The following is a 22,976-nucleotide window of genomic DNA, read 5'->3' on the forward strand; positions in this document are numbered from 1 at the left end:
GTGAAATTTTTTAGGTAGGCTCTAATTTGATTGTTTAGAGCCCCGGCTCTATATAAACTTTTCCCTTACAACAATACTTTCAAGTTTCCATTATTATACATATATCAGTTTTTCTGTAACAATTTTTTAAAAAAACAAGAAGGAACTGACCAATTTCGATTTTTTTAAAATTGAAATATTTAAAATATTCAGTTTTTCAAAAACCAAAAATTAACTCAATTGGGTTCTTGAAAAACCAAAAATCCCTTCATCAACTAAAACCCATTTTCCCTCTTTTTTTTCTCTCATCTGTTGCCATTTTTTCCATGTGCCTCTGGTCTCTCTCCTCCGCTTCAAAAGTTTCTAAGCTTTTATAGAGGTTTCTCCCATCCTGGATCTAAATAATACGACTTAATATAAGAGAAGCTCAATTTATTTTGTGTAAATACTAATTTTAAAGGCCATTGCAATACCTTCTAAGACCTTTCTGAGAATTGAAGTTTGTGTGCAAGAAAATGATAACAACCTGCTTTCCAAAATAGAAATATCCTTATTTGATATCCATTGGTGAAAGCAAGTCCATAACCACCGACGTTGGATTTTCTTGTTCATTTGACTGTCCAGAATAATTTTTTTGAGACCATGGCGGTAGGTAGGATGGAAAACCCTAAGAACATCATAACGTAGGATGGATAGCATTAGGCTAGGAAATTTATTTATGACCATATGGAGACCTCCAAAAAGAGTTTAGAGATCTTGTTGTAGATGCAAATTTGTGGACATACAGTTTTACAGAAGAAAAAAAAAAAAAGCCATATACAAGCTGTTAATGAATAAATCAGTAATTGAAGAAAACCATATACAAACTGTTAATGAATAAATCAATAATTGAAAAATTGTTTCGTATTGTTATATTCAATAATGGTTTGTGTTCAAAATATATACATAAGAATAATAACACAAATAGAAACTAATTCCTAATGATAAGGAAGACTAAGTCTTGAGTTGTTGAATCGTTTTTGGATGAGGTGGCGACGATGTATATCCATAACACTCCCCTTCAAGTTGATGTGTGAGGAAGAAGAATACCCAGCTTGTTAAGAAGAAAGTAAAATAGTTCTTTTCCCAAAAAGTTTAGTGAAAAATGTCAGCAAGTTGAAGCTTGGTGGAAATATGAGATGTTGAAATGACGCCAACTTGAATCTTCTCTCGAATAAAATGGCAGTCGATCTCAATGTATTTCATTCTTTCATGAAAAACAAGATTCGTTGCAATGTGGAGGGCAGCTTGGTTGTCACAGTAAAGAGGCATTGGTTGTCGATGAATAACCCCCAAATCTAAAAAAAAAGTATTTAGCCATGCTAGTCAACAAACAGTGGTCGCCATTGGACGATATTCAATTTCTGCTAAAGATCTAGAGACTGTTGTTTGTTTCTTCGTTCGCCATGGCAGTGGGCTTGTTCCAAGGTATGTGATGTACCCTGTAGTGGACCGCCTTGTAGTAGGATAGCTAGCTCAGTCAGAGTCATCGTAGGCAGAGATTTGAAAGGAATTGTTTGCTGATAAAATGAGCCCTTGACATGGTGATCCCTTAAGGTATCGAAGAACACAACAACAGCAGCAAGGTTTGGCTCTCTTGGTTGGTGTATATATTGATTGAGAATGTGGACAACAAAATTGATGTCTGGATGTGTTATAGTGAGGTAGATCAGTCACCCAAAAAGCATTCCATATGATTTCAGGTTATCAAGTAATTGTCCATCTTCAGGAGAGAGTTTCAAATTCTGCTCCACAAGGAGATATATGGGTTTGGCCCCCAAAAACTCGATTTCTTTGAGAATATCGAGAGTGTACTTTTGTTGAGTGCGCAAAATTCCTTGATGTGACCTTACCACTTCTATTCCAAGAAAATATTTTAACTTTTCCAAGTCTTTGATGCTAAATCGATATTGAAGAAAATGTTTTAGTCAATGAATTTGAAACTCATTGTTCCCGGTGATGATGATATCATCAACATACACTAATAAGAGGGTGATGAGATCTCCAGACTTGTGAGTGAACAAGGAATAATCCCGCAGGTGATTGCTTGAAGCTAACGACAATGGAGGCAATTGAAACTTTCTGAAACCAGTTCATTGAAGCTTGTTTCAGCCCATAAAGAGACTTACGATGTCCATAAACTTTGTTCTCCCCTTCTCGAGCAAACCCCGGTGGAATTCTTATATATACCTCTTCATGTAAATCACTGTGTAAAAAGATGTTATTCACATCAAGTTGGTAAAGATTCCAATTGTGAGAGGCTACAACAGAGAGTAAGCACCTCACAGTAACCAACTTAGCGACAGGGGCAAAGGTTTCATGGTAGTCCAATCCCTCTATTTGGGTGTACCCCTTTGCAACCAAAGAGCCTTGCGCTCTATGGTTGCATTGGCTTTGTATTTGATTTGAATACCCACTTACATCCAATAAAATATTTTCCTTAGGGCAGTGGCTCTATGGTCCAACTCTTGGTTAATTCATGGGCCTTAATTTCTGCTACCATAGCTTCATGCAAAAGAGGAACTTTAACAGCTTGAGAGAAGGTTTTGGGTTCTTCTTTGGAACAGATGGTGGAGACAAAAGCTTTGTAAGTTGGTAAAAATTTTGGACATATGAGAAAAGGTTCAATTGGATAAGGCTTACCTGAAGATGACATGATGGAGATGGATTCTAGTTGTGATGGAGTAGACATAGTCTTGAAGCCGTGCTGATGGAACATGTGGACGAGTAGATTGACGAAGGGGAATATGGGGTGATGAGGCATCATAAGTGACAGGTTGTGACTTGTTTTCATAATTTGAATGGTTATCTCCTTCAGTGGTAGATTGAATGGAGGAAGCTAGTTGGTTGTTTGAAACAACTGAGTCAGTATGGGCATCCAATTCTTGCACGAGATTGGGTAAAACAACATGAGAAGGATGTGAGTCAGATGCTGTGTTTTTTAAAGGAAATATTTTTTCTCAAAAAATAACATCACGGCTCGTGTATATGGTGTGAGTATCTACACATGTTGACCTACTGGATACCGTATCAAAATTGAACGCTTTGAACGTGTTGCAAATTTGTGCCATTGAATGCCGTTGTTATGAACATAGCAAAGACATCCAAACACCCGCAAATGCTCATATTTGGGTGGTTTCTTCTGGAGAATTTCATAAGGACTTTTCCCTGAGAGAATGGGTGTTGGCATTCGATTAATGAGGTAGCAAGTGGTTAAGACACATTCACCCCAAAATTTGATAAGTAGGTTTGATTGAAATCACAAGGCACGTGCAACCTCTAAGAGGTATCAATGCTTGCACTCAGCAATACCATTTTGTTGTGGGATATGGACACAAGTCCGTTGATATATGATGCCATGATCATGGAACACAGTGGATAAAATTCAGCTCCATTATCAATTTGAATTTGGTGAACTTGATGGCGGAACTGAGTTTTTACCATGTTAAGAAAATGATATAATAATTTGTAGGTTTCAAACGTGTATTTCATTAAGTAAGTCCAAGTACACCATGAATAGTCATCTACAATGGTAAGAAAGTAGTATGCTCTTGAATGTGAAGCAGTGGGATAAGGACCCCAAACATCACAGTGAACTAAATGAAAAGGAACATCACTTTTATTAGAACTAGAATATAAAGGAAAACGGGATTGTTTTGCAATAGTGCAAATATCACAAAAAGGGACAAAACATTCAGGAGAACTAACATTATTCAATTTGAAATTGGACAACCTATTTTTAGAAGGGTGGTTGAGTCTTTGATATCAGATTTCTGAAGAAGCAATGGATGATTTGGCCACAGCAGCAGCGACAGGTTGGTTGGCAAAATGATACAACCCATCACGTCTTTCCCCCACTCCAATCAGCCTCTTTGTGGTCAAGTCCTAAAAAACACATAAGGTGGGAAAAAAAGTAATTACACAATTAAGAGGGTTAGTAAGTTTACTGATAGATAGCAGATTAAAGGACAAATTGGGTATACAAAAAACATCTTCAAGTATAATAAAAGGGGATATAATACTCTTACCAACATGTGTAACTTTTGTGCTGCTGCCATCTAGTAAACAAACTGGTTTATTTTGATCGAGCAGTGGGTGACATTAAAGATGACAGGTGAGGTGTGAAATGATGAGATGCACCTGAATCTATGACCCATGAAGTATGACAATGTTGAGAGACAGAAAGACAAGAGCTCATACCTGCAAAATTTGCAAGGCTGAGAATCAATGTTGAGCATGGAAAGAAGCTGCTGATATTGGCTCGTGGTGAGAGGTGGAAGAGATGGTGTTCCTCCATGTTGTGAAGCCTTTTGGAAAGAGTTGGCAGCATGGTGAGAACTTATGTTGTGAGCATGAATTTTTCCTTTTTGTTGACGGTTATATCGCCCATTGGAAAAATGATTTGGATGACCAATGGGGTAGCCACGAATCTCGTAATAGGTATCTTTGGTGTGACCTAACTTTTTGCGGTGATCACAGTAAGGCCTCACTTTTGATCGAGCAGGCATTTTGCCTTGAATCTGTATGCTATTAGATCTGTTGACATCAATTATGTCAGAAGGAGTTGACTGACTTATCTGTAAGCCTTTGTGTTTTTCTTCCTGAAGAACAAGAGAGTATGCCTTCCTACGTTGGGTAGGGGTTCCATGGCTAGAATCTGAGCTCTAATCTTTCGAAATGATTCATTTAGGCCCATGAGAAATTGATAAATTCTTTCAGTTTGTTGGTGTTCTTGTAGCTCCTTAAAAGAACCACAAGTGCCGTTGGATACTTTGGAATATGAACTTAGCTCATCCCATATGACTTTGAGAGAGGATAAATATGCAACTATAGCTAGACGTTCTTGCTGTAATGTAGCAATTGAACGCTTGATTTCATAAATCCGTGGTCTATTTCCTTGAGAAAAACGGTCATCAAGGTCCAACCAAAAATCACATCCAATCTTTGCATAGACCACACTGTCAGTAAGTTCTCGCACAAGACCATTGTACAACCATGACAGAACCATGAGATTGCATCTATCCCATGCTCTAACTTCAGAGAGGGGAGCAGACGGTTTGAGAAGGGTACCGTCGTTTATTTTTGGCTCCAATAGCCACTTTCATAGCTCGATTCCAAGTGCCAAAGTTGTCACCAGCAAGATGTTGTGAAACGATAATGTTACCTGGATTGTCAAGTTGGATGCATGTAGAAGTAAGATGATGTGTCTGTGATAGGAGAGCTACTGCCAGGCGGTGGTGTCCATTCGTTGGAGTAGTGTTGTTCTGCTCTACGGTGGATGTAGACATGATGAATGTGCAGAAACAAATGAGTAGGGAACAACAACAAAGTATAAGGAAGTAGAGGGCAGACGACCAACACAACAGGGAGCAGAGTGGTGGTGGATAGTCCCCACAATAGATAGTCACGCAGTGGTGTTTAGATATTATGCAAAGACCACTTGGTTTGTCTGATTGATGCGCTACTGCAGGTGAAGAGCAGCAATGACGGAAAGAAACGGCAGATCAGCCGCAACAGTAAAGACGATCAATAGTCAGATCAGTCGATCAGGCAGGACAACGCTGGCGATGGTGAAGACCAACGATCATATGATTAACAGCCGGAGTAGGCGATGAAGTAAGTTGCGATGTGTTGCAGCAAAGAACTCCAAGAGTAATGGATAGAGCGTTATTGACAATGACAGTGACGAGCAGACGATAGAGAAAAGAAATCAGAGAAAAATTATCTCCATAATAAAAAAAAAACCTTTGATACAACCAGTAATTGAAGAATTGTTTTGTATTGTTATATTCAATAATGGTTTGTGTAGGAATACATACTGGAGAATAATAATAGAAAAAGAAAAAAAATCTTAATGACAAAGAAGATTAAGTCTTAAGTTGTTGAATCGTTCTTGGATGAGGTAGCGACGATGTATATCCATAACACAAACAAAATATCCACACCTCATGTAACACATCCAAAAGATAGGAGACTCAGCTCCAGCATGAGAGACGCACAAGGTAAAATTGCAATGGAGGAGAGAGAGCATAAGCAAATGGGTGAAATTGCAGCAAAGGAGGCATAGGCAAAATTCCAACAAAGGAGAGAGAGCAGAGGCAAATGGGAAAAAATAGCAGCCGATGAGAGAAAAAAAAAGGGACTAAGGGGTTTTAGCGGGTGAGAGGATTTTCGGTTTTCAACAACCAAATTGAGTTAATTTTCTTTTTTTGAAAAATCTAAAATTTTAAAGAATTAGGTTTTTAAAAAAACCAAAAATTGGCAGTTCTATCGTTTTAAAAAAATAAAAAAAATCTTATGATGGAGAAAAATGGATATATGTGTAATAACGAAACTTGTAGGTATTTTTGTAATAATAGTAAATATAACAGATATATACGTAATTTTTCAAAAAATAATGTCCGGAGACTGAATAGAAATCATACAATATTTAGATGGTGAGATTTGAGTGTGAAAAAAATACAAATTTTGATTAATTTTTTTTTAGAATATTTATCAAGTAATTCTTAAGTGACTCCAAAAATTTCAAATTGAAAAAATCATCTAAAGTAGTTCTTTGACTGAGGGAGGTAGAAGCAAACCATGCTCCCGAGGAAACACATTATACATGCTCTTAGAAATTTGAAACCAAAGCTTTTATTATTATGTAACCATGTGTGTCTTGTATACCCTACTGATAGTTCCACCGATGCAACCCGCGGGACCTTTTAAGATTCTCTATATTTTTAGAAAAAGTATACAATGAGATGTCGTTTACCTTTAGTACAAGGTGATCATAATCAATCTTGACCATTAGATATGAAGTTGGGTTACTAAACTCAAAGTTCAAAAAAAAATTTCTTGAACTTTATGATACACCGAAGCTATTAGATATCGAATAGTTGTAAGTAATGGAAAAGTATAAGTAAGATCATCTACCTTTGGCACAAGGTGGTCAAAATCAATCTTGACCATTGGATTTGAAGTGGGGTGGTTGTATTTATTCCATTAACCAAACTCAAAGTTCAAAAGAAATTTTTTTGAGCTTTGTGATACACCTAAGCTAACAAATTTCATATCGAATAGTTATAAATAATCATGACTTTTTTGTATCAAAGATAAATGATTTTATCGTATACAATATCTTAAAAAGAAACAAAAATAAAAAATAAAAACACAAAAAAAAAAAACCATTTTTGACCAACGAAAGCGCCGGATCTCATGGATGGTCCGTGATAACATTTAAGTCACTTTGATTAGCTTCAAATCAGTTGGTCAAAATAAACGATCTTATCTGTGATCATTTTGGCAGGGAAAACGTTAAATGTAGTCATACCACCAAGTCATTTTATATAATTTAGTGGCTCATAAAAGGCAATGAAAAAGTGGGCGCTTTATGGTGGAGCCGTGGGTCGCAAGCTATTTTCGCCCAAAGAAGTCAATTGAAAATAGCTATTTTATGGTGGAGGCGTGGGTTTAAATTGTAAATATAGATCCGCATCCATGACTACGGAAAAGTATTTTTCGGACCCAAAGTCATCTAAAAAAGAGTTTTACATAACTAAAAAAAATACTTTTTTTTCATAAGAAAGGAGCATTTTGAGCTAAAAAGAACCCTGTTTTGGTGTACATAGCATAATGGACGATCTAATGCATCATAGAGGGCCTATGATATGGAGCGTTTATTTTATTTTACCTCCACGGTCACACCATTCTTTTAATATTGATCTTGGAGAGTAGGAAATGGGTGCAGTTTGTATAAAGCCGAGGCTCTATACAATCAAAGTAAAGGGTACTTTCAAATACGGTTTCATTACTAAAACTTTTTTTGATAGCCTTAAAATATATTTTATATTGAATTATAAAATTTAAAGCTTCAAACATATTGTAGATCGAGCACATCTATGAAAAATTGAAAATCGTAAAAATTGACAGTCCAAAAATACGTTATAAGATACACTATTTCCAAACTTTAAAATCCTTTTTTTTTCTCATGTCCATGTATCTTGATGTGGAGATGATCAATTTGAATATATTTGGGCATCAAAATAACATTTTCTTGTAAAAATTTGAAAAAATTTCATAAAACCCCCCAAAATGGACTTTTTAATCAATTTACATCTAATTTAACTTTCCCTCGCAACTTCCCCACAAAAAAATATGTTTCCTACAAAATATCCCTAATACAAAAAGTTGATTTTTTTTTTTTACGGAAATACTATTCTCTTACATTCCAAATCATTTTTGCTGGAGAGGGCGGACAGGCATTTGAAAGAGGTGGTATGGCGATTATTTTGCTGTAATGGGTAGTCGGACGTTTCATTGTGGCGGTACGGGGATTATGCTCTTGGATAAATGCGCAGTCAAGTGTTTTGTAAAAACGGTCCGGCATTTTGAAGAGGCAGTTCCTCGTTTTGAAACGGCGATACACAATTTTGAAGGGGGAGTCCGGTATTTTAGAGTGGCGGTCTGGGCATTTTGAAATGATCAATCCGGCATTGTATAAGTGCAGTCCAGCGTTTCCTTTTAATAGGATCTGAAAATGATTTCGTTATATACAGGAAGCGTATTTTCGTCAAAAAAAAAAAAACAAGATATTTGCTAGGAAACATGGTTTTTAAAGAGGAAATTGCAAACAAACAAAAAAAGTTAGGTCCCTAAAATTTTGAGGTGCTCTCTAATTTGATGGTTGGAGAATTTTGAGGTCCCACAAAGAACTGTAAAGAGGAGTAGTGCTTCTGCGGGCCCAAATGAGCAATGTGGATCAACTTGAAGCCTTTTGCCAATAATTAAATTGGTCAATACTGGCTAGCGATGCGTCTTTATTAATAGCAGCCTTTGTAGGTCTCAACAGATACCTACTCGCTTCTACAAATTTATCAAAACCAACCCATTCTTAAATCGACCACGAGAATAAATTCGATTCTAGAAGGGACCTCGTTTCTATGCGGCCAAGGCAGCGTATGTAGAATTGCGAGCCTAATAATAAATCTATTTTTGAGGTGGATTTGTGGACTTATTTTTTAGGACCCGGTTTTTATGTGGCCAAGCCCGCATATGTAGGAATGCGGGCCTCTTAATAAATCTATCTTTTAAATGGATTTTAAGACTTAATTTGTAAGTACATGTAATTTTTAATATGGAGAAAATGAATATGAAAAAATAAATAAATTTTAAAAACAAAAAATAATAATTTTAAGAAGAAAACATTTGGATAGTTAGTTTTCATTATTTTTAGATGGAACACTAACTTGCATCCACTTTAAGATGGATTCTTTACACGTTCTGGACCACACATGTAGAAATGCAGTCCAGCCTGCATAAAACAATTATCCTACTTTTTAAGGACATGTAATATCTAACATGGGGATCATGAATATGAAAAAATAAATAAATTTTAAAAACTAAAAATAATAATTCAAGTAAAAAAACATTTGGATTGCTAGTTTCCATTGTTTTTAGATAGAACACCTACTTGCTTCCATCCATAAGATGGATGCTTTACACTTTTTGGACAGAATATGTAGTCATGAGGTCAAGCTTGCATAAAACAATTTTCCTTCTAAAAGTGTTGTTAAGGCAACCGATGTCCTTCTAAAAGTGTTGTTAAGGCAACCAATGAAGTTTCTATAGGGCCTAGGCTTTATGAAATCAAAATAAATCCTCACCTCAAAATAAATTGTAAAAGTTGCAAATGGACAACATGTTAAATATCTCATACCTTATATGGATATTTTGATAAATTCCCTTAAAAAATACCAAGAATTTAAAGGGTGTGGTTTCCATAAAGTTGCAACCATAAACAATCCATTTAAGGCGCACTTTCAAATTTTATCATAACATGTAATTTTGATGAAAAATATTCTTTAAGATTATCTCAAAATCTATTTTCAAATCTACTTATAAAATGTTGAACTCCAAAAATGATTAAAATCAAGTAGATTTACAAACATATAAAAATCTTGAAAATAGACGATCTAGATAATGTGTTATAAGATGAACCATTTTTGGGACTCAAAATCCTTTTTTTTTTCATAGCCATACATCTCAATGTCGAGATGATCAATTATAGGGCTTTTCAAGATTAAAAAAAACCTTTACCGATAGATGTTTGAGATGCATCCGTAGCTCTACATTTTAAGGTTGCAACCTTATATAAATTTTTCCCTAATTTAAATGCATTTCGAATTCGAAAGGAAAGTAATTTTCAACATAGCAAGAAAAAGGTTTTTGTGGGCCCCTCCAGTTTTCATGGGTTTTAAGACTTGAAATATATTCAAAAGTATGTCAATTGATTTTCTCTAGATGTTTGTTTAAATTTGGAGCTCCAAAATCAATTTCGTTCTAATTATTTGAAAGGTATGGAAATAAAAAGTTCGAAAAAACAAAAGTACAGAATATGCCATTTTTCATGCTCAATATTTATTTATTTTTTACTTCTCTTTTATGTGATTCACCATCGTAATGGAAGAGATAATAAATATGAGAAGTTTTGGATCCAAAATCCAAGATGGACTTTGATAGAGTGGACTCACTTAATAGGTACGTCCCCCGATATTACAAAATAGGTAGGCTTTTTTACATGGCCGCACCTATTGTCATGTGTCATGTTGACCACACAAAAAAGCAAGGAACACGGCTTTTATGCAGCCAGCCAGCTCGCATACTGTAGAAATGCTGGCTTGGCAATAAATATATATTTTTATATAATATGATCTTAATTTTTAGAGAATATATAATCTTTAACATGGAGATCATGAATATGAAAAAAAATTGAAGACTAGAAATAATAATTATATTAAGTAAGTATTTTATTTTTATTTTTTTTATAGAAAGTTCATTAAATTTTATTGTATTAAGAAAACATTTGGACAGTTAGTTACCTTTGTTTTTTGATGGACCACCCATTTGCATCCATTTATAAAATGGATGCTTTATATCAGATCGCATAATGTAGAAATGTGGTCCAGCCCACATGAAACAATTTTCGAAAAAACGAAAAACGTTTGAGCCATAATAATAATCGCACAAAAATCATCAAATTTGTATGAGTTTTTTTTTTTCTTTTTTGAATGTTTGTACGAGTCTTAAAAATATAGATTTAAAGAAAAAATAGATTTGCAGTGATTTATAAGATTTGTTAAAGCCCATAGACCCTTGACAACTAGGGGGAACGCAGGAGTCGACAACTCAGCTTACTCACATGAAATGATAAAACTCTTCTTTACCATTTTCGTTTTTGTTCAAAGCATATGAATAAGGAGAAGGGTGTGATTTGTATAAGGCTGAGGCCATAAACAATCAAAGTAAGGCGTACTTTTAAATAGTGTTGAAAAGTGTTGTTTCAATATTGGAAATCTTTGTGATAGCCTGAAAATTTGTTTTTATCGTTAATTATAAAATTTAAAGCTTAAAAAATAGTGTAGATCAAACATATCTATGAAAATACTAGAAAATTGACAGTCCAAAAAATACATAACAAGATGCACTAATTTCAAGATTAAAAATTCATTTTTTCTCATATCCATACATCTTGCGGTCGAGATGATCAATTCAAGGATATTTGGGCATTGAAACAACCTCTTCTAATAAATTTTTGAGGTGCGCCTTAATTTAATTGTTTCCATAAAGAGAATTCAATTTCATTTTCTTATGTTGTGTTTGTCACCTAATTTTGGCCCATCCATGAAGATGACAGCATATTCGTAATACATAATTTTCTCTTGTTTTGTTTTCTTTCGTGGAGCAAACGTTTAACCCGAAATATTCCAAAAGTTAATCAACCATAAACAACTCTTAACTTCAGCTAATATTAAAAATTGGTTTTCTATGTAAGTAAGTAAATCAGCATATGTGAGCACAAACACACACTATTGTTCATTGAATGAACTGGTTCAATGCATCTTGTGCCGGGTAGAATCACCCCCATATCTTTGACAATGACCAAGAAGCCCCTTTTTTATACGAATGAGGTTATAGAGTGTCCACTTTTTTCTTTGTTTTTTTATTTAAATTTTTTGCCAGCACTCCCTCCGCCAGAAATTTGACGTCTTTGAACTCCCAATACAATAAAAGGTCACAATATTGCACTGAGCCCATTCTAGAAAAGTATAGAGTAGGATAGGGCCCAGCCCGAATCATGACACAAGGGCCAAGATCGGCTTGCATTTAAAACAAAAAAAAAAAAACTCCTGGGTAGAGCTAGGCCGAACATGAATATCGAATTAGTATTATACATTTTTAAAATATTCCGAGCCACACCTGAACCCACCCTGAAAATATTACAAACTTAGAAAGCCTGGCTTCAAACTGGCCCAGCGACGGACCGGCCCGTTGACAAACCTACTATCCAAAAATTTTGTGAGATATTTTTCGAAAGGATAACGTCTATATAAGGATATAACCTTATACTGTAGAACTACGGATGCACCTAAAAAATCCATCTGATAAAGGTAGTTCTAATATTGAAAAGCTTTTTTATTGACCATCTCAACATCGAGATGTATGATCATGAAAAACAAAAATATTTTTAATCTAAAACATAGTGCATTTTACAACGTATTATCTACACCTTCTATTTTCAAGATTTTCATATGATTATAAATCTATTTGATTTTAACCATTTTTAAAATTTAAATTTTTATAATTAGATATAAAAATAGATTTTGAGATAACCTTAAAAAAAAATTTACATCAAAATTATATAACGTGATAAAATTTGAAAATTTGAAGGTGCACCTTACCTCTACATATGCATCCCTATTAGCACTTCACCCTTTTCGAAATACCTAAAAAACGCAACCTAGCAATTTGGGATGGGAAAGGAAAGTACAGCAGAAACTATACAATAATTCAACGGAGCATGGAAAAAACATAATCCATTGTGGTTATCAATCCAATGAATTTGGTGCTTCGTTTTGGTCGGTCGTGCTCTTTGTCCTCCGCCAATTATTTTGCTGGACGGTGATCACCCCATCCAATTACATGTTCCAATGGTCCATTGACCACAGTATACTTTCCTTACAATAATGCCTCCATTCTTTTGAAAAGTCTCTGGTCCCTGTCATGGCAGATGGATCGCACCACAAGAAGATAAAGTTACAAAAAACTAAAAGAAAAATAAAATATTATAGAGAAACTAATGCAGTAATTGTAAGAAGCAGAGGAGAAGCTTCTCGAACTACCCATGCATAAATGTAGCACGATGTAATAAGAACAGAAAAATTACAAATTTGACCGCCTTATGTGTGCCTATAAATTGGACCCAAGATCTGAAGGGAAGAAGCAAGAGTAGGGTGAGAGAAGAGTTATTTGATCTATCTTTAAGTGTGTAAGGGTGTGGTGAAAATGGCGATTAAGCTTCATGGGAGCTGGATGTCCACTGCCACGCTTAGAGTTGGCGCCACTCTGTATGAGAAGGGGCTCGATTTTGAATTCGTTCCAGTTGACATGCGTGCCAAAGAACACAAGCAAGAGAATTTCCTCTCCTTGAACGTATGTCTCTCTCTCTCTAAGAGGAATACTTGTTCTAGACTGTTATTTATTTTCATTTTAGCTATTTATATGGATTCTCTCTCACTAATGTTATTTATTTTCATTTTAGCTATCTTTTGATGGGTGCTCTCTCTCTCTCTCTCTCTCTCTCTCTCTCTATATATATATATATATATATATATATATATATATATATATATATATATATATATATCTGTGTGGGAAAGATTTATTGAAGAATGGTATTGATTTTGTTTTGAGGTCTGTTTTGATGGGTGTTGTTTGTTTTGTTTTCTATTGCAGCCGTTTGGGCAGGTTCCAGCTTTTGAAGATGGGGATCTCAAGCTTTTCGGTAATATTCCAATGATTTTTATTTACTTCTCCTACTTTCCTTTTCATTTTCAGGATTGGAGTTAAGGATATGATTGTTGAAGTGATTACGCTGTACAAAGCTCACAGGGTTTATATGTTGTAAAAAAAAATTAAAAAAAAAAGGAAAATTGTTTCATGCGGGCTGGACCGCATTTCTACAGATTTTGTTATACAGCATCCATCATTTGCAAGTTGGTGATCCATCTAAAAACAATGAAAACTAACTGTCTAAATGTTTTCCTATTAAAATTATTATTTCTGATTTTTAAAATTTATTTATTTTTTCATATTCATGATCTCCATGTTAGTGATGAAAGTGATTACATGTCCTTCAAAATTAAGTCTTAAAATCCTTTAAAAAATAGATTTATTAAAAGACCCGCATTTCTACATACGCGGGCTTGACTGCATAAAAACCGGATCCAACCCTCAAAATTCATTTTTGAAAATGGTTTAATTGGGTCCGCATATGTACAGTATGAGGCCGTTGACTCAGAGAAACCCAGGTTTAGATCCTTTTGTCTTGGTAGCCCCTTTTTCAGGGTCACTGTTCCCACACAGTTTGTTATTCACTATTATATTGATATTGCCGCCCACGAACATTGCGGACCTGCTCTTTCATGTTTTTGGGTGGTTAAGAATAGCAAAATTATAGGAGGGAATAGTGGGCTTTTTTTTTTTTTAATCCAAATATCTATGAAAATAACCTATTCAATATTGGATCGTCCACAAAGAGGTCATTCCTCTTTCCTCTTTGGAAAAAGTTTATATAAAGTCCGGGCTCTGAACAATCAAATTCCAGCCTGCCACTAAAATGAAGAGGTTGTTTTGATGTTTAAGATATATAGAAATGAGAAAAAAAAAATGGATTTCGAGTTTTAGAAATAGTGCATCTTGTAATGTATTTTTGGATTGGGAATTTTCAAGATTTTCAAGTTTTCATAGATATACTCAATCTAAACTATTTTTGAAGTTTTAAGTTTTATAATTAAAGATAAAAATATATTTTAAGGCTATGAAAAAGATTTCTAGTATTGAAACTACATTTCTCGGGACTATTTGAAGGTTCACTTTATTTTGATTGTTCGGAGCATCAACTCTATACAAACCACATCTTTTATCTTTTGTACATAGAGGTTACAATCATTCCTACTAATTAGATGTCAAATTGGATGGATTGAGGTGAGTCACGAAGTCTTAGAATTATTTTTTGAAACTTTGTGTCTATTCAATGATATTCTTACAACTCCCTTGTTTTAAAATTTGAGGGACTAGAATGATTGTCACCTCAATCTACAAAAGATAAATGGTCTCTTTGTAATTATTTTGTAAAAAAGTAGACAAAGAGATCATGAACTTTTAGTACAAGATGATCACAATCTCATGTCCGTCATATTTTAAATCGAATAGTTGTAAGTATATCATTGACTACACTCAAAGTTAAAAAATAAATTTTTTGAACTTAGTGACGTACTTTAAGCCATCAAATTTGACATCTAGTGGTTAGGATTGATTGTGATCTCTTTGTACTAATGATGAATGGTCGCATATATATATATATATATATATATATATATATATATATATATATATATATATATATATATAATCTCAGTTATTGATTGCGAATATTCCAAGTCAGCACTATTGTTTGTTTATGGGTATACAATTGTAGTAATGTACACCTCAAAGTTCCTCTTGAAGAGAGTTTTCCGATGTTGGGGAACTCTCCAATTGGCTTTCTTGATCTCAAGATGTGTAGATATAAAAAAAAAAGACAACTTCAAGTATAAATAGTGCATCTTGTAACAAGTTATTGGACTTTATATTTTCAAGATTTTCAAGTGTTTATAGATTTATTTTATTTGTACTGAAATTTTAAATTTTTAGTGAACATAAAAATCTCGTTTATCGAGTGGAAAGGACACTCATGACCATGTATTTTCTTTAAACCATATGATCATAGTATATTTTTCCTATTACTTAACAACTTTGATCTATATTATAACAACAATTTTAAATTTTCTTGCATGGTCATTAACATTGTTCTTTGTTGTAAATCGTTTTAAATCTGTGTAAACGAATGTTTGGAGCACTTGGTCAATTGTTGCGGAAGAGGTTCAAATTCCTACTCGTATGGCTAAAAATATTGGTATAAACACAAAATCTTAGGCCCAGTTTGGATGCTAGGCCGAGTTTGGACCATACCCATAGGGATTTTTTTTTAATCTTGGTAATTCAGTCAGAATGGGCTGCCTACCCCCTTGATAAGAAGGGAACTCAAGATGGTATGGCACTTTACATCTTAACCGCCTAATGTTGAATCTATTATATTTCCTTTGGGTAGAAATAGTCTCCTTTGTGATCACCGTTGCCCAGGATCGATTCTCATAGATATTCTTCGTAGGATTATTATGCTATTACAAAGGGGAAAATAAGTGTTCCTCCCAGCCTATAGACCGAATAGTGTGGCCCAAGCCTAGGTTGTTTAGGGCTAGGCCCACTGGGACTCCAAGCTCAACGCTACCCTTGTATCTTATTACAAATCCAGTTTAATTAATGGTCCATCCAAACTGAGCCTTAATTATGATTGCCTTCTCAATTTACAATTTATTTTCCAAATCTGTATTTTTACAAAATATATGGCGTATGCATACTTTTTATATTCATCACACTGTCTCAATACCCTATTTATTAGGAGATGTGAGTTGGTTCAAGTGAGGCTAAAAAAAAGGAAATGGGGTAGTCTTAAAAAGACATAATTCGATGTGACGAGAAAAAATATGAAGATTTATAGTCTCGCTGTAGATATGATGTTTAAATAAAATAGAACGGAGGAGCAGAATTTGTGTGGATACCCTCGAATAATTTGCGTAGATGCCTTTAAAAAAGGGTATGTTGATGATATTGATGCATACATTTTATGTATTTACCTCTCTTGGGTCTTCTTCCGCCTCTCTCTGTCTCTCTCCTCAATGGAAGTGCGCTCCACACAATTTTTTCCCCTCAATTATTGAATTCCTGAGTCAACGCTGGGGCCTTGACGGCTTAAGACCTCAACTAGTAAACCACACCATATGAGCTTTAATGTAAACTTAACCACAAATATAAATGGGAAGATGCACAAAATATATTGTATTCTTTAAAGTTGTGCACTTCCCAAATTGACCTAGATGCAAAAGAACACCAAAGGGAAAAATCTTATTTATTTTATCTCAAAATTGTTCTCCCTTTGTAGCTATGCAACCTCTTCTCACCCAAATTTCGCTGCCCATTTCTTTACCCTTTTCATCTCTTGGATGCATGTTTGTTTTGTTTTCTTTTTTTTTCTTGTAACAGTTGACATAATACATGTTGATCCTCATAATTATGCACACCGCACTTGCTATTCGCATTAATAAAAAAAATTTAACTTACAATTATGCAGAATCAAGGGCAATCACCAATTACATAGCACACAAATACAAGGAACAAGGCACAGAGTTGGTCGGAACCGATCTCTCGGAAATGGCGGTCAATGCTGTGTGGATGGAGGTTGAGTCTCACCATTTCGATGGTCCCTCCTCAAAGCTCGTATGGGAACTCTGCGTGAAGGCTATGCTCGGAATACCAGTCGATGAGACAGTAGTTGAGGAGGCAACCGGCAAACTAAACGAAGTCTTGGACGTGTATGAATCCATGTTAGCGAAGAAGAAGTATCTTGGTGGTGATAAGTTCAGCCTAGTAGATCTCCACCATTTGCCCAACATTCGCTACGTTATGCACACATCGAAGGCTTCGCTCTTTACTTCACGCCCGCACCTGAGTGCGTGGTGGTCGGACATTTCTTCTCGCCCTGCTTGGACAAAGGCTGTGGCGCTCTCTGATGCGGTCATACCCAAGAAGGCTTAGAGGCTTAGGATGCAATAAAATGAAAACAAATCTCTCAATTTACTTCATTTCACTTCCTTTTTGTTTTGCTATGACTGATCGTTTTTTTTGGAGAAGGCCTTAGTGCTTCATTTTGGTTGTAATGCTCGAAGAATAAATTTTGTTTTGTGTCGATGCTTTTTGTTAAAGCTCTATTGGTATGGTGATTATAATGAAATGCATTATCCGATGTGCGAGGAAATGGTTGTAAGTTTAATCCCACGTTCAAAAGATTTGGTTTGGTTATTGCGTTTTATAAATTGTGTTAGCCTGACACGGACGTATGGATCCTTGTTATTAGGATTGGATGGGCCACAAAATTAGTGAGATGTCTAATCTTGTCGAATTCATATGATTTGATTTTAAAAATATTAATAAAAATATGGATAATAATTTAAAATATGTTATATATCAAAAAAAGAAAAAGTTTATATAAAGTTATAATTTAAAAATGTAGAATTAAAGATGCACTTTAAAAATCCATTGAAAATGATTGTTTTAACATTAAAAAACTTTTTAATTGATTATCCCGACATCAAGATGAATGAATATGAACAAAAAAAAAAAATATTGAGTTTAAAAAATAATGCATCTTGTAACATATTATCTACACGATTTATTTGATTTTGGCCATTTTTGAAGTTCAAACTTTTATAATTAGAAATGAAAATAGATTTTAAGATTATTTTAAGAATTTTTTACACCAAAATTATATGTTAAAATTTTAAGGTTTGCCTTAATTGGATTGTTTAAGGTTGCAACCTTGTAAAAACCGCACTCATTAAAAAAAAGTTGTTCATTTCAACCAGTCAAATATTAACTAAGTCATCCGTCTGATCAATAAAACCACCGATCTAATCCAGTCTTGATACACCGATCTAGTCCGGTCTTGATAACTATGGACCTAGCTCCCCTGGTTATCATGTCCTTTTTAATGCATTTTATTTGGGTGAAAGGATTAGCATGGCAAGGTGTTTTATCTAAAAACTTCTTGCTCAAAAGGAATATGGCAAGGACGCAATTGTAAGTCAAACGACTCTCTCATGGGCAAAAACAACTTTTAATTTGTGGACAAGTGAATTTTGAGTGATCTTCTTTGATATCTGGATTGAGGACTGGTGTGATGTTGGTGGACAAGTGGGCTCCATCAATTCAATTGATATGTTACTATATACCTTTTTTGTTTTTTTTGTTTTTGGACAAATGTTACTAATTATTACTGAAAATCAAATATTACAAAGGCTACAAAGGGTAAACTACTGGCCTCCCCATAAATGTGGAGGAAAGAAACTGACACGGCTCCACTAAATCCAGGATATGCAAACATAAAGATTTGAGTTTCTATAATACTTTTTGTTTGTTCTTACACTATCGTATTACATTAAAAGAGTCTCCTTCAATCACACAATAATTTTCCAAATTTTTACTAATAAAGATCTTCAAACCATTAAGGAGTGAAGATGACTGCCCCATTCCAACCTTACACAACCCCTCCAATCCTAGCCAAACCTGGATTGTCAAAAGAATTCCCACCAAAATTTAGTTTGGACCCACCCACATCAGGCGGAACCCAAACAGATCTAGGTTGACTCCTGATGAACTTCATTCTATAGAGATTTGCTAGATTCAAAGAAATTACCACCTCAGACACACCCCACCCTTCTTTCCTTACTACCAACCAACACCATAGTGCTGCCAACCAACACCATAGTGAATGCTTGGTATTGTTAAGAATATCTCAAATAGCAAACTCACCCCCTCAAAGGTTCTCCTATTTTTTTCTTCCCACACAATCACACCACACCCCTAAACCAAGACCAAATTCTTGGAACAAACTCACAATGCAAAAAGAGGTGTGCCTTTGCCGATCATGAAAAAGCAAAAAGTAGATTGACTTAACAGGAAAATTACCATCGACCTCAATCTCCCAAATAAGCTCGTCAGGGGCAAAATCCGAGGGATATAAGTTTTATTCAGTTATTCCATAAGTGCAACTAGGCTAGAAAAAACTTCATCATTTACCCCAAGGGCCACATTCCATATAACTTGATTTCCTCTAACTTCTACGAGATATGATACCTTCCCATATAGGTGAACCATCTTATCGAAAATATCCGGAAAAAATCAGCTGTAGTGCCAAGTTGCCAAACCACTTCTGATGTTGTCCAAAAAAAATAGACCTGTTTTTAATGCCTCTCCATTTATGTGAACCATCTTATCGAAAATATCTGGAAAAAATCAGCTGCAGTGCCAAGTTGCCAAACCACTTCTGATGTTGTCCAAAAAAAAATAGACCTGTTTTTAATGCCTCTCCCACTCCCAATAAACATCCCATGCCGGTATTTTCCCACTCCCAATCAACATCCCATGCCTATCAACACGGTATTTAGCCAGTAAAAACTGACAGCTGCCAAACCACTTATGATGCTCTCCAAAAAAAATAGACCTGTTTTTAGTACATCTCTCACCCCAAGTCACATCCAATGCTTGTCAACTGTATTTAGCAAGCAAAACCTGGAATCAAAGTTGATTTTTAAAATGAGGACTCGCCACCACCATCATTTATATAACCCGGCTTTGATTAATAATCCATATCTTTTTAATACCCAATCCACTTTCACTCTTGAGGGTACCTACCCTGTTCCACCTTAGAAGACGAATTTTTTTTCTATATTCAAAAAACCCCTCAAGTAAGGTCTCGTCTAAAAGCATTATTAGGACCCTAAAGTTTAAGAATATAACATCTTCAACCAAGTGATTAGTTATAAAAAGGAGCTAAAATAAAACTGCGTGAGTTATGTACAAGGTGTCGATCTTATATTATATAAATAATGTGCACTTCTATATTTTAAGAGAAAATGTAGTTTCAGTGCTGAAAACCATACAATGGCAGCTTAAAAATCCATGTCTAATCCTAATTATGAAATTTAAAATTCTCAAAATTGCTTATTAAAGTATATAGCCGCTAATACCTAAGAATGTTCAAGAATGATGGTCCAGATAACATGTTACAAAACTCATTATTTTTAACATTTGAAATTCTTTTGTTTTCTTCATATCCATGCATCTCAAGTTCGAAATGATCACTGGAAGGTCTTCCAACTGCGGACCACCTTTTTCTACTGATTTTTTATGTGTACTTTACTTTTGCAATACAATATTGCAACTTACATAAACTTTTTCCAATAAAATTATAGGTATTCTTCAATGCCAAAAAAATTAATATCCTCATATTAAATAGCGACCATCCAGGTCAGATCAAGTATTTACGTATTCATAATCGAACTTTTTTGTTTGGGATACTCATATGTGGTTCTAATATGGATCACAGTATTTCACATTAAAAAGTCTTTCTTAATAGTACTTAGATCTTTTATTCTATGGAGTAAATATTCAATTATGAGAGTACTTGTACTGCGTTTATAGTTCATTTTATTTATATTATGTTTTGGAAGGACACGAAGAACTAAAAATATTTAAAAGAAAAATATCATTAAAGGGGTTAAAACCCCTCGTACTATTATAAAAGGGGTCAAAAAGTCCCAATTTACATTAGAGGCATACTTTATAATTCTCATTTAACGTAGGTATCTCCTTAAAAAATATTTTAAAAATGCTCAAATTACCTCAAGGTTTGGAAGCTTGAGTAAGCATAGACATTTTTGTAATTTGACCTACTTTAAATAAGTAGGTATAGTCTCATTATTCGGTCGGGGTGGGTCGTGCCCGCCATGCCCCAAGCTTGGCCCCAAGTCCCTATAGGATCAGCCCGGTCAAGGCCAACGGCCAAAGGGCCCAATTGGCCTAGTCCTGAAAGTATAATACTTTCCCTATTTAACACACATTTAACTATTGGGAGGTGATGTTAAATTACCACCCTATGTGGTATTTTTCACTATGGTGAGGGGTATAATTGTCACTAAAAAATAAGTTTTTTTAGTAGGGCTTATAAAAGGTTTTTCTAGAATGAGAAACGTAGAAAAAAAGGGTGTGAACTCTTTTGTGGAGAAAAGGGAGCTTGTAGAGAAGATTGGGGGTTGGAAATTGGGGGTCTTGCAACAAAACCCTAGCACCACCATTTGGGACTCATATTGGGTCATTTTGTCAATATTTCTTCGCGGCATCGGTTAATCGAAGAAATGAGTCGATTGTGGGTGGTTTCATGGTAGGAAGCTCTTTGTTTGAGCATTCCTTGATATTGTATGAGGTAACTCTGTATAACCCCAATCTTGTAAGTTTTTCTCTTGATAGTGAGTACACATTTACCGTCTTGCCCGTGGACGTAGCCTATCTTGGGTGAACCATGTATATATGTGTATCCCTCTCTACTTTCATTTGTATTGTGCTTTGATGATTTCCCATATTTGCTTGTTTTGATGCTTTTATATTTTTTCTAATTATATTGTACTTGTTATTATATCTTGGGCATGTTATTTGAGTGTTAAAATCATTGTGGTGTAGTGCTAACTATATCTAATGGGATTCGAGATATCCCGATTTGATCAAAAATGGGTGATTGGGTTATCTCGATATTACAACAAGTAGTATCAGAGCTCAAGAAATTAGTGTAGTATTTTTGGGAAAATGACATCTCACAACTTCGAGGTAAAAAAGTTTAATGGGAAAGATAATTTTAAAATTTAGAAATTAAAAATACAAGATTTATTGGTACATCAAGAGCAACACAAAACATTACTTAGAAAAGGATAAGAGACCAGTAAATATGACCAATGATGATTAGGACAAACGCGATATGAAGGCACGAGCCACTATTCACTTGTGTTTAGCGAATGAGATTTTGTTTAATATTATTGGTGAAAAGACGGCAAAAGATTTGTGGAAAAAATTGGAAATTTTGTATCAAACAAAATCGCTCACAAACCAAATTTTCGTAAAGATAAAATTGTATACCTTGATAATGAAAAAATGTGCAAATATGTCGCAGCACCTGAATGAATTTAATAACCTCATGAGTATCGGTGTGAGAATGGATAATGAAGATAAAGCGGTCACCTTGCTTTGTTTATTGTCGGAATCATATGATAACCTTGTTACTACATTGAGTTGTAGTAAAGAGGATTCTCTTGATTTGGGCTCGGTGTGCAATCCCTACTTGTCGATGAACTTCAAAAGAAAGCATCTTTGAAAAATTCGACGGAATGAAAGACAGAAGCTCTCATGGCACGATGTCGATCGAATGAACG

At 34.7% G+C, this 22,976-nt stretch overlaps 1 protein-coding gene and 1 long non-coding RNA gene across 2 annotated transcripts; one reads left to right on the top strand and one right to left on the bottom strand.

The window, feature by feature from the left end:
• Positions 1-3,615: 3,615 nt before the first annotated feature.
• LOC148783424 (uncharacterized) lies at positions 3,616-6,086 on the bottom strand. The gene is made up of 2 exons (XR_016050095.1): positions 5,964-6,086; positions 3,616-5,282 (listed from the first exon to the last, which is right to left on the bottom strand). It is a non-coding gene; the product is annotated as an uncharacterized LOC148783424 (long non-coding RNA).
• A 7,192-nt stretch (positions 6,087-13,278) lies between these two features.
• On the top strand, positions 13,279-17,974 carry LOC18445332 (glutathione S-transferase PARB). The gene is made up of 3 exons (XM_088859402.1): positions 13,279-13,491; positions 13,795-13,843; positions 17,291-17,974. Exons 1-3 carry the CDS (start codon positions 13,345-13,347, stop codon positions 17,752-17,754), a joined length of 660 nt encoding a protein of 219 aa, XP_088715528.1. The 5' UTR covers positions 13,279-13,344; the 3' UTR covers positions 17,755-17,974.
• The last annotated feature ends 5,002 nt before the right edge of the window (positions 17,975-22,976 follow it).

The sequence above is a fragment of the Amborella trichopoda genome, chromosome 2, assembly GCF_054954075.1.
Source record: "Amborella trichopoda isolate Santa Cruz 75 chromosome 2, AtrichopodaSantaCruz75HAP2 v2.0, whole genome shotgun sequence".
NCBI lineage: Eukaryota > Viridiplantae > Streptophyta > Magnoliopsida > Amborellales > Amborellaceae > Amborella > Amborella trichopoda.